At 33.5% G+C, this 13,583-nt stretch overlaps 2 protein-coding genes across 5 annotated transcripts in view; one reads left to right on the top strand and one right to left on the bottom strand.

The window, feature by feature from the left end:
* Positions 1-3,980, top strand: part of g (adaptor-related protein complex 3, delta 1 subunit-like garnet) — a 164,306-nt gene extending 160,326 nt beyond the window's left edge. For all 3 annotated transcript variants that reach the window (XM_067786062.1, XM_067786064.1, XM_067786063.1), the window contains one exon: positions 8-3,980. In XM_067786062.1, the coding sequence (XP_067642163.1) occupies positions 8-467 (460 nt within the window). In that variant the 3' untranslated portion in view covers positions 468-3,980. The remainder of the gene's footprint in view (positions 1-7) is intronic.
* Grip91 (gamma-tubulin complex component 3) overlaps positions 2,824-13,583 on the bottom strand; it is a 60,132-nt gene continuing 49,372 nt past the window's right edge. For both annotated transcript variants that reach the window (XM_067786065.1, XM_067786066.1), the window contains one exon: positions 2,824-10,871. In XM_067786065.1, coding sequence (XP_067642166.1) covers positions 10,164-10,871 — 708 coding nt within the window. In that variant the 3' untranslated portion in view covers positions 2,824-10,163. The remainder of the gene's footprint in view (positions 10,872-13,583) is intronic.

A 13,583-nucleotide genomic window follows, 5' to 3' on the forward strand; every position in this document is an offset into this window, starting at 1 on the left:
CTTGCAGACCAAATATGGAGGAACCCAAAGGACTGTTACGAGAGATCAAGCCTACATCCAACATAAGTAAAAATAATGCGCAAGTGTCAGAAGACAAAATTGAATCTAAAAACTCAGATGATAAAAATAGGCGTGAAAAGAAAAAAGCCAGGAACAAAGTAAAAGGCGATGGAGAAAGTGGCACATTCAAATCACATACCAAATCCAAATCAAAGAAAAAATCACATCAAAGCGAAAATAGTAACATCACCAATTTGTTAGACATTACGCCGGAAGATACCAAAAGTTTAATAACAGATTTAATTGAAAACACTGATATTAGTAAAGTGGAAAAACGCAAGAAAAATAGAACTCATAAATCAAAAAGTATGAATACAGATGAGAATATCGATGTGAAAAAGGATCAAAAGTCTAAACATCATCATAATCATAGCCAAAATAAGGAAAGGAAAAAAACAAATTCATGAAACACTAAAAGATTATGAAGAAGCCATTGGCATTTCAACACCTTGTAAAGAAGTTATTTAACTTTGAGTATTTACTATAATCATCAATTGCTTTGTTTCCATATTTTGTGGCTAAAACCGTCCTTTTCTAATTTCTTTGATTTAACTAGTTAGGCAATCAACGTTGGGGCATAAATATGAGCAAAGATAATTATATTTTACAAAATATCTACAAATGGCAGTGCTATCAACTTTTGAAAAGCCTTTACACAAATTTATATCAAACTTCCCTAAAATTTACCTCGAATTTGAAAGATAAAAGGTTAAGTGGTAATTTAAAAGATGCCATGCGCGTTTTTAGCATAACTGACATTTTTTAAATCCTGTTGTTTGATGAATTTGCAATATTTTCAACGCCGCATATTGCAGTTTTAAGTTTGACTTATAATTTAAGTTCGGCTATCTGTTATGCAGGTCCCGAATAATATTTCGATTTCATACCCAACGAAGAAATCAATTCTCATTTACATTTTGATTTCGATTAATTGGCACCGGATCCGGTTTCGATTATGGGGACAGGTGCAATATCAGTTTCGGTTGGAATTTTGATTGCGATTCCGGTGTCGGCACCCGTTTCTGCCCCGTTTTCGGTTATGACTTATGTTCTCCTTTCGTTTTCGGTCCAGTCTGAATTCGGTTTCGTTCTGGTTTGGGCTCCGGTTTTAATCTCGTTAAGTTTTCAATTTTAGCAATCATGGTACTTTCTGTTCGCAAGGTGACCCTCGGCCATGTATTCAGAATTCTGAAGAGTCCAGGCTTTGCTTCACAAGGAATATTTACGCTTATAAAGTGCATAATATTTCATACAAACACTTTCAAATTCACCATTTCTCACCACTTTCTCACTTTCCGGAGGTATCACAAAGTTGCTACGTGTTGGTGAAAAACGTTGCTAAATGTTTAATCGGTGTTTTCGTTTGTGGGTTAAAAAAGTATGAAAGGACTAATGGTGGAGATTTGACGTGCTAGTATGAAATATTAAGCTTTATACAGGTAGCATTATTCTCTAGACCAAAGAAGTTACAACTCTTTTAAATTTTTCACAACTTGACCAATGGCCGGGTGATATCCTTCAATCTTTAAGTACGTTCAAGGAAAATGATCTGTACTAGGTCCGTTTTATGAAAAACACCACCAAAAGTTTTTATTAAAATTGCTTACACATTATAAAACTGTGATCTGTTCCATATATTCTATTTTTTGTTTGTTTTTGCTTTCTTGAAGAAATATAACTAGCCCTTACAAACGTTTTTCGTGGAAACCATTAATTTATTAAATTTGAAATAACTCCACTATTGCAAGACCATCCAAAAAACCGGTATAAATAACAAGCATAAGTGTTCAGCCTTGCTCAAAAATTTACACCCAATGTTTAGAGAAAAAACTCCTGAGTTGGTAGCATTGTCAGCTATGCATTGGTGAATTTTTTTTTCGAATTCGAAACTAGACCATGGCTTATCGGAAAATTTCGATAGCAAATGTGTCCAAAGCAGTTTAAGAAAAGTAGTAAATGCGATAGAATAATAAATTTGATGAAATTATTTTGTAAACATCATGAGTAGTTTTCATTATCATCCAAACTACAATAAATTAAATTTTAATGCATACAAAATTAATAAGTTTCTGTTAAAAACAAAACGATAGCAGCAAAAATAATTTCAGTTTTTTCTTTTATTTTTTTTTTTTTTTTTTGATTGGGAAAAAATTTTGAATTGGAACGAAAACTATGTAAAATAATTTTGACATTTTCGAAAACAAGAAAAATTTGAGAAATTTAAAAGCTTATTTAAAATTAAAAAAATAAATTAGGTGTTTTGGATTTGCATCCATATAAAAAGTAAAATTGTACACACTTTGTTTTAACGAAAATATGGAGAATCGTTCTGAAAAAGATAGTTAAAAATCTATGAGAATTTCGAAAGACTAAAATTAATTGAACTACGAAACTACAAGTTAGGAAGCGTTCCTAAAATTCGAAATACAAAGTTGGACAGTTTTAAAAGCTTTTACAAGTTTCGAGTTTTTTCGAAATCGTTTTCGAAATTTGTTTAAATAGCCTTTCTTACACAATTCGTTTAAATTACCTCAATTAAAAACGAAAATTACCGAAAAATTTCCTAACAATTTTTGTTTGCTGTTTAGTATTTTTTTTTTTTACTCGCCGGTGTATATGAGCATGCTTAATGCTCGAGGGGATAAGGGGATACAATTTAGCTGAACGCATCGAGTTCCATTCAAATGGTTTTAACGATAATGGAAACTGCCCATATATGTATACTAATAACATGAACATTAGGGTGTTTAATTTCCGGGCGTATTATTTTTTTTTTTTACTTGAACTAAGAATTTTTGTCTTTATAGAAACTATTTATGGTAACATAATAAATCAAAGCTTAACACATTCGAAAATTCATCTGTTTACAATAAAACGTCCAATGTAGATTGCATAGAAACATTTTTATTTTTGCTTAAACTAGCTTGCTTTTACCTTTGATGGGCTTGAACTTACTTGAACCAACCATTAAGGGCCTCATTCTCTATTACGAAGCGAACGTTCGCTTCGCCTCAGAGAAGAATCGCTAGTGTATTTGCACTATGTTAAACGATGGTAGCGTATAATTTGACAATTGTTTTCGCCTTCCTGTTTGACATAAAGTTAGAAACGTAAAGGTCGAACGAAAATAATCGAGAATACCATTGCTAGACGAAATCGTTTAGAGGCGAATCGTTCGTATGAGCAATCGTTCGCAATACAGAATGAAGCCCTAAAAAAGGGTTGAATGAAATTACACAGCGACTTGCATTATAATTTAATTTCTTAATACATTTTAATTCAAGTGTATTTGAATGGAATTATTTGCAAACATCTTCCATAATTTCTTGTAAATTTTGTTTTGTAAACAAACCGCTTTCGGCGTTGTGCCAACCTCAGTATTCAATTTCAAGAACGTAGGGATGACGGAAAATCGCTTCAAAATAATTCTTACTCTTCTCGAAAAAATCAACAAAAAATAATATGTATTTCAATGCTTTTCAAGACCCAATGCAGTAAAAAGTTTTTTTTTTAAATTAATGCCTCAGAATTGTAGCTGAAAATAAAACACCCCAATTAACAAAAATACATTAAAAATACTACTATTATAAAAACAAAACAAAACTTTTATATGCAAAAAGTCTATTATGAACAAAAAATGCTTAAAAATTAGTGACGTCGAAATTATATATAAATTTAAAATTATATATAAATACATTTTCTGCGGCTACGTATGAATTCATTTACTACAGAACAAATAACAGCGACTATGCACTCATTGCATTAATTTATTGGCTGGTTAAAATATGATTTCAATTTTAAAAATATTAATTATACTTACTGTACGATATATACTGTAGATACTTAATAAGTTTGTAAAGTAAATGTATAACGAACAAATGAATAAAACTATACATGAAACACTGAAATTTTTAAATATATGTATATTTTGTTATTAATTACTGTCCTTTGTGCGAGCCTTCGTATACACGACTGTCTGAAAACAATCTTGTAATAGTCCCCATTTGATCCAGCAATTCTGTCGCGAACTTAAAACGCAAACAAGTTATAAAGATTTACAAACAAACGCGTGTGATAATTTACACTTCTTTGGTATTAAAAAAATGTTTTTAATTGCATGCAAAAATTAATTACAATAAAATAATAAAAAGGAATGGAAAAATATAGTCAACAAAGCCAATAATGTTCAGTTTAAAATTGAAAAATTGAAGAAATACATATTTTTTTTTAACATTAAGTGTAGCATAAATACGCCAAAAAACCAACATTCATTTTTAATTATGTCCACTGCATCTTACGGTAATGACTGAATGGGAACCTCGGTTATCATTGACTTATACCAAATTTTAGGCCATGAAAAGAATTTGATCGAATGGATCGGTCCCTGCTGTACTTCCTGGAAAGAAACTACACAAGAACTCTCTTTGGGTTCGCACAATAAATACGATATATTAGAATATATCATACCCTGGTCCACTTTCCGAAAAGAAAGGAAGCACCCCTATACCAAATTTCCAGCAAATCGCGCTATAAACTGTTTTATGTAAAAAAAAAGGCCGGCCACTGGTTTCCCGGATTGAAAAGTTTCTCATATATTATCTTTGTCAAAGAGGTACCCCTGTACCGAATTTCAATCTAACCGTGCCATAAATTAGATTTTTTGGAAAAGGTCGGTCCATTGGTCCATTTCCCGGAAAAAAGTTTCTCAAATAATGACTAAGTCACCGAAGTACACCTATATCAAATTTCAGGCAAACCGCACCGTACACTATTTTATTTAGCATAAGTCGGTTCCTGGTCCACTTGCCGGAAAATAACGAGCTACCGACCGAAGTACCCCTATAAAAAAGTTCAAGCAAATCGCTCCATACACAATTTTAATTATAATAGTTCGGACCCTGGTCCACTTCCCGGAAGGAAAAGTACCGAATTTCAAGCGAATCGCATCATAAATACTGTAACGAATTTACTGCAATTCACCTTATTTGCAATTTTCTGCCAACGTTCGTATCGCTAAACTGTTGAATAAATAACTCCAATATTGAATAATGGAAAAATGGCTTTTATTAAAGTACTTCACAATAACTCTTATACTTTGCAACGAACAGCTTGCTTAATAACCAAACTGATTGATAGCTCAAATGAAAACTGACTTTCAAAATAATACTGCTTTGGCTCGCTAGATAGCGTCTTAATCGAAATAGCTTGATAGCTCAAATCAAACTGAATTCCAGCGCCTCTACATTTGCTGCCTTTTATACTCTCTGATTTCAACGTTCGCATCTTCTAGGCGCTTCCAGAATCTACTAGTTGCCATCAGCTCTCAAACTTCTCAGCTGTAACTACAATTGCACGATTTTATAGTTCCCTCATTGCATACTTTCAGGAGTATCTCAGATATATGCATGTGTTTGTGCATTGACTCTCCGCTGCTCGTATACGTACATGGTACATATGTGTAGACGCAATTATTGTTTCGTTTATGTAGATACATAATGATTGAATTATTGATGTGAATTCACGTCACTGCTTAGCATCGGCCTAGAGATAGCAGCACCCCTTAGTTTTGCTAATATTCGTAACAATACGATTTTTTTAAATAGGTCGGCCTTGGTACACTTTCCGGACCGAATTGTGAATCTAAAGCAACCTCAACCTCCCCAGTAGGCGAAGTTCAGTGACAAACACACGTACAGAGGAAATGCACATATGTACATACATATAATATAGATTAAATCTCATTAGTATATATGTACTAGAGGTTCACGCCGGCTCACTTTATCGGCGGTGGCGGTGTAGGCTCTATTATATGCCGGCGGCTGCGGCGTACGCCGGTGTTCTTAATTTAAAAAGCTTGATTTTTCTATTTAAAAAAAATTATATTTAGGAAAGGTATTGTTTGTATGTATTTAAGGAAATCAACGTTTTGGCCACTTCGGAAAGATCCGGGGTTTTGCCTCAAAAACTCGCAGATCGCTCAAAAATTTTCAGGAGTACCTCCTTGCGGAGGGATTGGTCCCTCGTTCAATTACTCAAGAGAGGCTTCGAACCTAACCCCGGTCTTTGCAATTGGTACTGCTGCCTCTGCTGAAAAGAAATAGAGATACATAAAATGGTCACACTTTTCTTTGTATATCTCGTGCAAAGCGTAGTTTCACCTGGGGGTAACTCCTAATAATCGTCGCGAACACAATTTCTTTAAATCAGTTGTGGCTCCTTGGCGGTCACGCACAAATGCGACTTACGGTTGCTTTTAATGGTCTATTAATACTCACGACTCTCGTGGCACAGGGCGCATCCAGTTTTTTCGAGCTATAATCCCCGATGGTTAAGAGCTTCAATTCCCGATATCCGAACAGTAGCAATCCCGACCATCAGTCGCTACCACGCCTCCTGACCCTCACACCATATGCCAGCACAGAAGCTATAGGACTTCGACTTCGAACTCATATGTACCTTCGTCCACGTTAGTTTCCTAGAAGCTCTAGGTGTAGCTCCGAAGACTTTCTAACGGATGTTTTTGTCGCGCTATGCTCTCGAGCTACACCAGAGAAACACTCTGAAACGTTAGGTGGGGACTATTTGGCCAAGGATGCCGCTCTCGAAATCATAAGCAGTCTGAGTGGATGTCATTGCGTAACTCATAGGTGAAAATCGTATAATCCTCCACGCATCTACATAATTAACTATTTACAAGGACCCTGGATAAAATTTTTAAAATGTAGAGCAAAGTTTGCAGACGTTTGTGTTCACAACATAGATTTCGACCGATTTTAAGTTGAAAGATGTTAATTGCTGTTTTCCGCCCTTATGATATAAGAGCTCATTACGGATGACCGCGTAGCTTCAGTTTTAAGACTAGTTCGACTGTCCACTAAGTTAGGGTAGTAGCACACACAGTCATTAGTTGCCTCACCTGGTAAATATATGAGCCAACGTATTTACATTGGTAAAAGGAGCCGTAACGTGTAGGTGATATTTAAACTTGGCTGATAGGCTAATCAATGTGATTCACTCCAAGGGACTAGTTTTGGATAGGGCCGCCAACTTTAGAAAATGTCAAACCGAGAGACTTGGGTGTTGAAGGACGAAGTGTGAAAATCAAAATTAACATTTCAGACGCTATTGTATAGATACGCAAATAAACAACATGTTTGAATGTAAGACTAAGTGATTTTTTAAACCCTTCTCATACGTACATACATATATCCTCAACTTAAGTATGAGGTAAGAATCATTTCAAAGGAGACTTTATGCCCCTAGAACTTACCAAAGGATTTTGTGCATCACTGATTTCGCTTATTCTTTCAGCCAATCGCAATATAAACTTTTTTAAAAAATCGGCACCTTTGCCTTTACCTTTGGGTAATTTGCTTTTTTTAACAACTTGAGGACAATTTAAAAACAAGTTCGCCTTGGGTCATTTTATTTGAATTAATTGTTCATTATTAATTTTTTGAAAAAAAAAAAAAATATGCAAAGTGAGCATATAAATTTATTATATAACTTTTTTTTTAGTGTTTTGTTTTAATAACTTGGTGAATTGGGTGATGCAAAATCCGTTTTTTTAAATAACTTTTGATCAGTTAGAAAGAGTTAAATTTCGCAATTAGTTTATTAAACCTGGCAGTGATTCGCATCCGTTGATACCCCTCTCGACCATATCGGACCAATTTTCGAGATGAATAATAAATGGCCAAGACAGTCTTAAAGTATACCCTGTCCGACCCAAAAATGTCCGCTAAAAACGTTGGCGATAATTGAAATGGAAATTTGTTTAGTAGGTCATGAAAAAACCTTAAAATCAAAGTCGAAAAGTAAAAAAAAAATAAAATTTCGCAGGCTCGAAAATTTATTTTTTGGTATGCGCAGTGGAACTTTTTTCCTGAGCCCAAATCCTATCGAAAAATCGATGGCGCGATATCGGTTAATAAATCGACCCATAATCTCATAAATTTTCCATAACGCGCCCAAAGAAGTATAACTTCAAAAAAGTCACGAAATATCTACGAAACAATTCCAAAATGAAAATAGCACCAACATGGTAATGGAAATAGTCCAGATGTGTAAGAATTTGCATCGTTCCATGTTATTATCGAAATGCTTATCTATGTCTTATTATGTCTACAAGCACAATTTCTTTCATTACATTTTATTCAAATAATATGCATTTGACAATTAGCTTCATTAATCAATCAACTTATGAGTATTACGATATCTATATGTATGTATTTAGGTCTTAAATCTTCAAGAAATCAAGTGCTGCTTTGTAAATATAACTTCATCATTAAAGATTAAATGAGATTCATTTTTATATACAAAAAAAAACACAAAACTAAAATTTAGTATGTGTGACCCGGTCTATGAAAAGGTGGCTTATGACTAAAAACAAATTGCGAGGAACAGCTGTTAAAGATAAACAATGCATTTCTTCAGTTTCTTAGTAGTTTTTCTTTTGCATTATGAACAGTCAGTCCCAAAAGGCAAAGCACAAAACAGTTTGTGAACGATATTTTGGCTCCATTGCCATCGAAAAAAATGCTATCAAAAAAATCTGAGGATGCTTCACCAGCCACCAAAGTGGCATCGAAGGAACCAAAGGCTTCATCGTATTTCACTTGTACTCTTCTTTCTCTACATTTTTAGTACACTTCTAAGCAAGTTAGGACTTTCTAGTTTTCACCTCGCGAAAGAGCGTCTCAAAAACCATCGAAACCAGAAAAAAGGTGGAACATTTTTTTTTAGTCATAAGCCACCTTTTCATAGACGGGGTCACATGTATTGATTTAAATGCTGAAATTAGACAAAGCTATGCTAAACAAATTTATATACATAACAATAGCACTAAAAATTATTAAACAAGATTAACAATTATTTTGTTAATTTTTAAGAAAAAATTTTAAGGAATTGTGTAACGAGTTATTTCGGAAACTTTTCCGAAAAAATTCAATAAGCAAAATGCATTGCTGAATAGAAGACGGAAACTCCAGCGGATTTATGCTACTGCGCAGCCTTCTTATACGCTTGGTTGACGTTTCTAATTCATCATTCCTTTAGTTTATGAGCATATAAAACGCGATATAAATGTAACATGCATTGCTTATATTTTTTTCTCCAAATCGAAAACATTCTTCCCAAGAATTAAACATTTAAATTTCTTTAAAGCCGTAATGTGCAACAACAAAATGCCATTTCTCAAAACAGCTGACTTCGAAAGTTCGAAATTCTTATTCCCCAATCATTGTTCTCCCTAGGAGAAAACAATTGGAGAAATTTATCCGCGGGAAAAAATCGCGAGAGAAAAATTTCCACCCTGTCATCGGTCTAAAACACACTTTAGAAACCAATTTTACAAGGTCAATGCGAATTTTGAGTTTTTAGTTACTGGAAACTCAAAAAAATTTCCAAGAATTCTTAGCGAAAATTTCCAAGTGCGTAATATTCCTCGTTGTTTTTCGAAAATGTTTCTGAACTTGGTTTGCACAGATTTCGTTATACAATTCATTCAAGTTTTTTCTGAAACTAACAAAAATAATTAGAAAAAATAGATACTTCTAAAATATGCTAATAATTTTTAGTGCTGTTTTCCTGTACCTTTTTTACTAAAAATTATAATACATATTTGTATTAAAGTAAATATTCGAGTCACTCTCATCACTAACAACACAATGTTCATGATAGTTCTCTTCTTTTTACAAGATCTGATAACAAGCCATATAGAAGCTATTCGCTTCTTGGTCATCTAAAAATATACTACGAGGACGTTTAGTAGTTGCAACTGAAGTACATTTAATTACGCCTGGTAACATTATATTGGCACTGATATGCTGTTTAAAATGATGCGGTTTGCTTTCTTTTTCATTCTTAAATGCCATAAATTCTTTATGCACACAAGAATATTTTAATAATTCATTATGGTCATACAATCGCCAATTATTCATGTCTTTCATTGTCTCCGATAGCATCGGTTCCACTGTTTTAGTGTTGTTAGTTAAACTGATTATTAGGTGGTGATGTTTCAAGTGGATGTTGAATTTTATATTTTCCATTTTACAATTTTGTTGTGATTCCGTTTGGCGTATGAACGACGACATGAGTGAATGTCAATTCACTGTCGAATACCGACTACCTGCCAAACTTTTACTACCGTTAAACATTATACTCATACGCATATGTTCAAATGTTAATGGTACACAAAGCCGTTGATCACGCTTCTTGTAATATTCATTAAAATCTAATCTTATGCCGAATAACTGTAGATTATGATCGTTATGCGAATTCAATGTTAACAAGAAACAACGCACTGCTTTTTCATAGTCAGCACAAATATTATCCAGCGATTTGTGATAGCTACCAATAAATTGTTCGAATATCTTTGATTCCTGATCTCGCTCCAATTGGCGATCTGCAGTTACTCCGAACTCCCCTGCTGCTTCCGACATTAAAATATAACTTTCATAATCTTTACGTGCTGTTAATTCTTTAAAACATATTTCATAGAATTTATCTTGCCACAATTCTAATCGTATTATACCATCGTAAACATTTTCCATATTTTGGCATAATTGTCCGGAGCTCGAATCCAGGAAGGCGCCACATTTAATTATATTCAAAAAATCATCATGAGCATCAAGTATATCATCTAGGGCTTTTGCCTGCTGTACCCGACCCTGGAATTCCGCCCAAGAGCATTCTATCACTTCAAAGAGTATGTAATACTGCATTTGATGTATGAAATGTATCATTTCGGCTGTGAGGAGGTGTAAGCGATAAAGCACTGGATTCAATTCCATAGCCATTGAACGGAGTGGCTGCAATGAAAAATTGCTTAATTAAGCTTGTGTACGAACATACAGTATTGTGCAAAATAAAAGCAAAAAGCTCAATGAGCAAATATAAGTTTATACATATGTATATATACAGCTCCAAATAAATTCAATAGGCTCAAAACTGAAAATGGGTATATTCTTAACTTATATTTATTTATGAGAAATAAGTTTCATTTAAGATATGGCGTTATCTAAAACAGATATCATGTGGCGAATATTAGCAGTTTCGTTACGTCACTATGCCGCTGCAAGCGAAAACAACTACACTGCAATAAGAATATGTATGTGTGTATTTGGCTGAGTAATCACGGTTGCCACACCATGTTTTCACTTGGGCCCAAAATTCATCGAGGGTTGGATTTTATATAAGGTGCCACGATTTTCAAACTTTTGTTTATTTGTAGGGGTAGAGGGGGTCCTAAAAATCACAAAGTTATCATCCGCAACTCTAGGAAACTCTTAGTTTATGAAATATACGCTTTTTAATTTCCAAATTTAGTAAAATTTCAACTTAAGTCCTGCACTTAAAATTCGGGTCGCACATGTCGGTAGCGGTATCAAAAGACGCGTATTTGCGTCAAGATTCAGAATCCGAAAGCAGAAACTACATTTTTCATCTCGTTTAAAAGTTATTCGCGGAAAACCCGTCGGTACTATTGTCGCTTTTTTCGTTGTTGCAATTAAACGAAAACAAATAACGGTGGTGAATAGTGTTGCCAGCTCTGCAACAATATCTTTTTATCTTGATAGAACATTATAAGGTGGTGGTACGTCGACATAAATGCAAACAAACATACACTATCAATGTATTTTGTTTTGTAATTCTCTGAATAATTTAAATTAATGTATTTAATTGGAACAAGTGCAGAATACATATTTTTCCCAAAAAAAAAAAAAAAAAAAATCGGACTTTATAGAGATTTTTATGCTGATTCCAACGGTAATTCTGTGTAGAACACCTTTCTGCATAGGCGGCCTTCGGCCGCGCTTATAAAAAATAACCCTGGGCTACGCCATGCCAAGTCCGGGTGTGTGGTATAACCTTCATTTGTTTTCGTTCGTTTAATTGCAACAACGAAAAAAGCGACTATAGTACCGACGGGTTTTCCGCGAATTACTTTTAAACGAGATGAAAAATGTAGTTTCTGCTTTCGGATTCTGAATCTTGACGCAAATACGCGTCTTTTGATACCGCTATCGACATGTGCGACCCGAATTTTAAGTGCAGGACTTAAGTTGAAATTTTACTAAATTTGGAAATTAAAAAGCGTATATTTCATAAACTAAGAGTTTCCTAGAGCTGCGGATGATAATATTGTGATTTTTAGGACCCCCTCTACCCCTACAAATCAATAAAAGTTGAAAATCGTGGCACCTTATTCAAAATATTCCCCTTCATCGAATTAAAAACATGTGCTTTTATCTTTCATCCAAACATTAAAATAATTTAACTTAGAGTTAAACCTCCAACTGAAGATAGATTTTGAATTAAATTCTTTAACAGGGGATTTGTTTTTATATTTATTTATTATTTAAAGTCGATGACAAACTTGAAATGGTCGACTACATAATATAAAAGATGTATATATATATGGGGTATTCCATCCCATTTCGACCAATTTTGAACCCGACCACTTTAGAATTGGCTGAAAGTTTTTCTTCTTTTTCTAGCTTACGAAAGACGTTTTTCAGAAGTTTTTCAAATTTTTTCATTCAACTCAAAAAAAGTTATGAATTTTAAAAAAACACCGTTTTTGTTTTCAAAATGATATAACTTTTTCAAAAATTGACCGTTTGGGATCTTTTTTTTTTTTAATTTGTTTTTAAATATAAAAAGGGCGAAATTCGAAAAATCTCGAAAAACTGAAAAACTACAAAAAAAACTTTAAAAATTTTTTTGAATTTTTTCCGAAAAGTACATTTAAAAATAAATTAAAAAAAAAAGATCCAAAACGGTCAATTTTTGAAAAAGTTATAGCATTTTGAAAACAAAAACGGTGTTTTTTTTTAAATTCATAACTTTTTTTGAGTTGGATGAAAAAATTTGAAAAACTTCTGAAAAAAGTCTTTCGTAAGCTAGAAAAAGAAGAAAAACTTTCAGCCAATTCTAAAGGGGTCGGGTTCAAAATTGGTCGAAATGGGATGGAATACCCCATATATATATATATATATAACTCAAAAGTTAAAATTTAAATATATCGAAATTTCAACAATGTTATATTACAAACAAAGATATATTATTGAACATTACAATTTAATTTCAGAATATAATAATAAGAAATATGAGCAGAAATAAGATCTTATACTGGCGGAATGCATCAGATTCCGCTCAGCATGATTTCGGAATGCACTAGATTCCAATCTTGCGGTTCAACAAGATTCAAATTAGCATGTCATGGGAATCCGACAGAGCTCCGAGTAGTGTAATGAGGTACGGCATCACAATGCATAAAAAAGTAACATGACTTGCGTTGCTGGAATGCACCGGATTCCAATCAACTTGATGCCTGACCCATAAAATTATATAGAGCGCACCAATATCTTGTTACACAAAGTGTGTGGAATATAAAGCTAGGCAAACACTTAAGCAAATCTCCACTTAGACATTTAGTCGAGATTTGGGACTGAAACATATATGAAACAAAAGGCTAGGTATATGCCCAAACATTAGATTGCCGATATACATACATATTG

This window comes from Eurosta solidaginis, chromosome 4, assembly GCF_040869045.1.
Source record: "Eurosta solidaginis isolate ZX-2024a chromosome 4, ASM4086904v1, whole genome shotgun sequence".
Classification (NCBI taxonomy): Eukaryota; Metazoa; Arthropoda; class Insecta; order Diptera; family Tephritidae; genus Eurosta; species Eurosta solidaginis.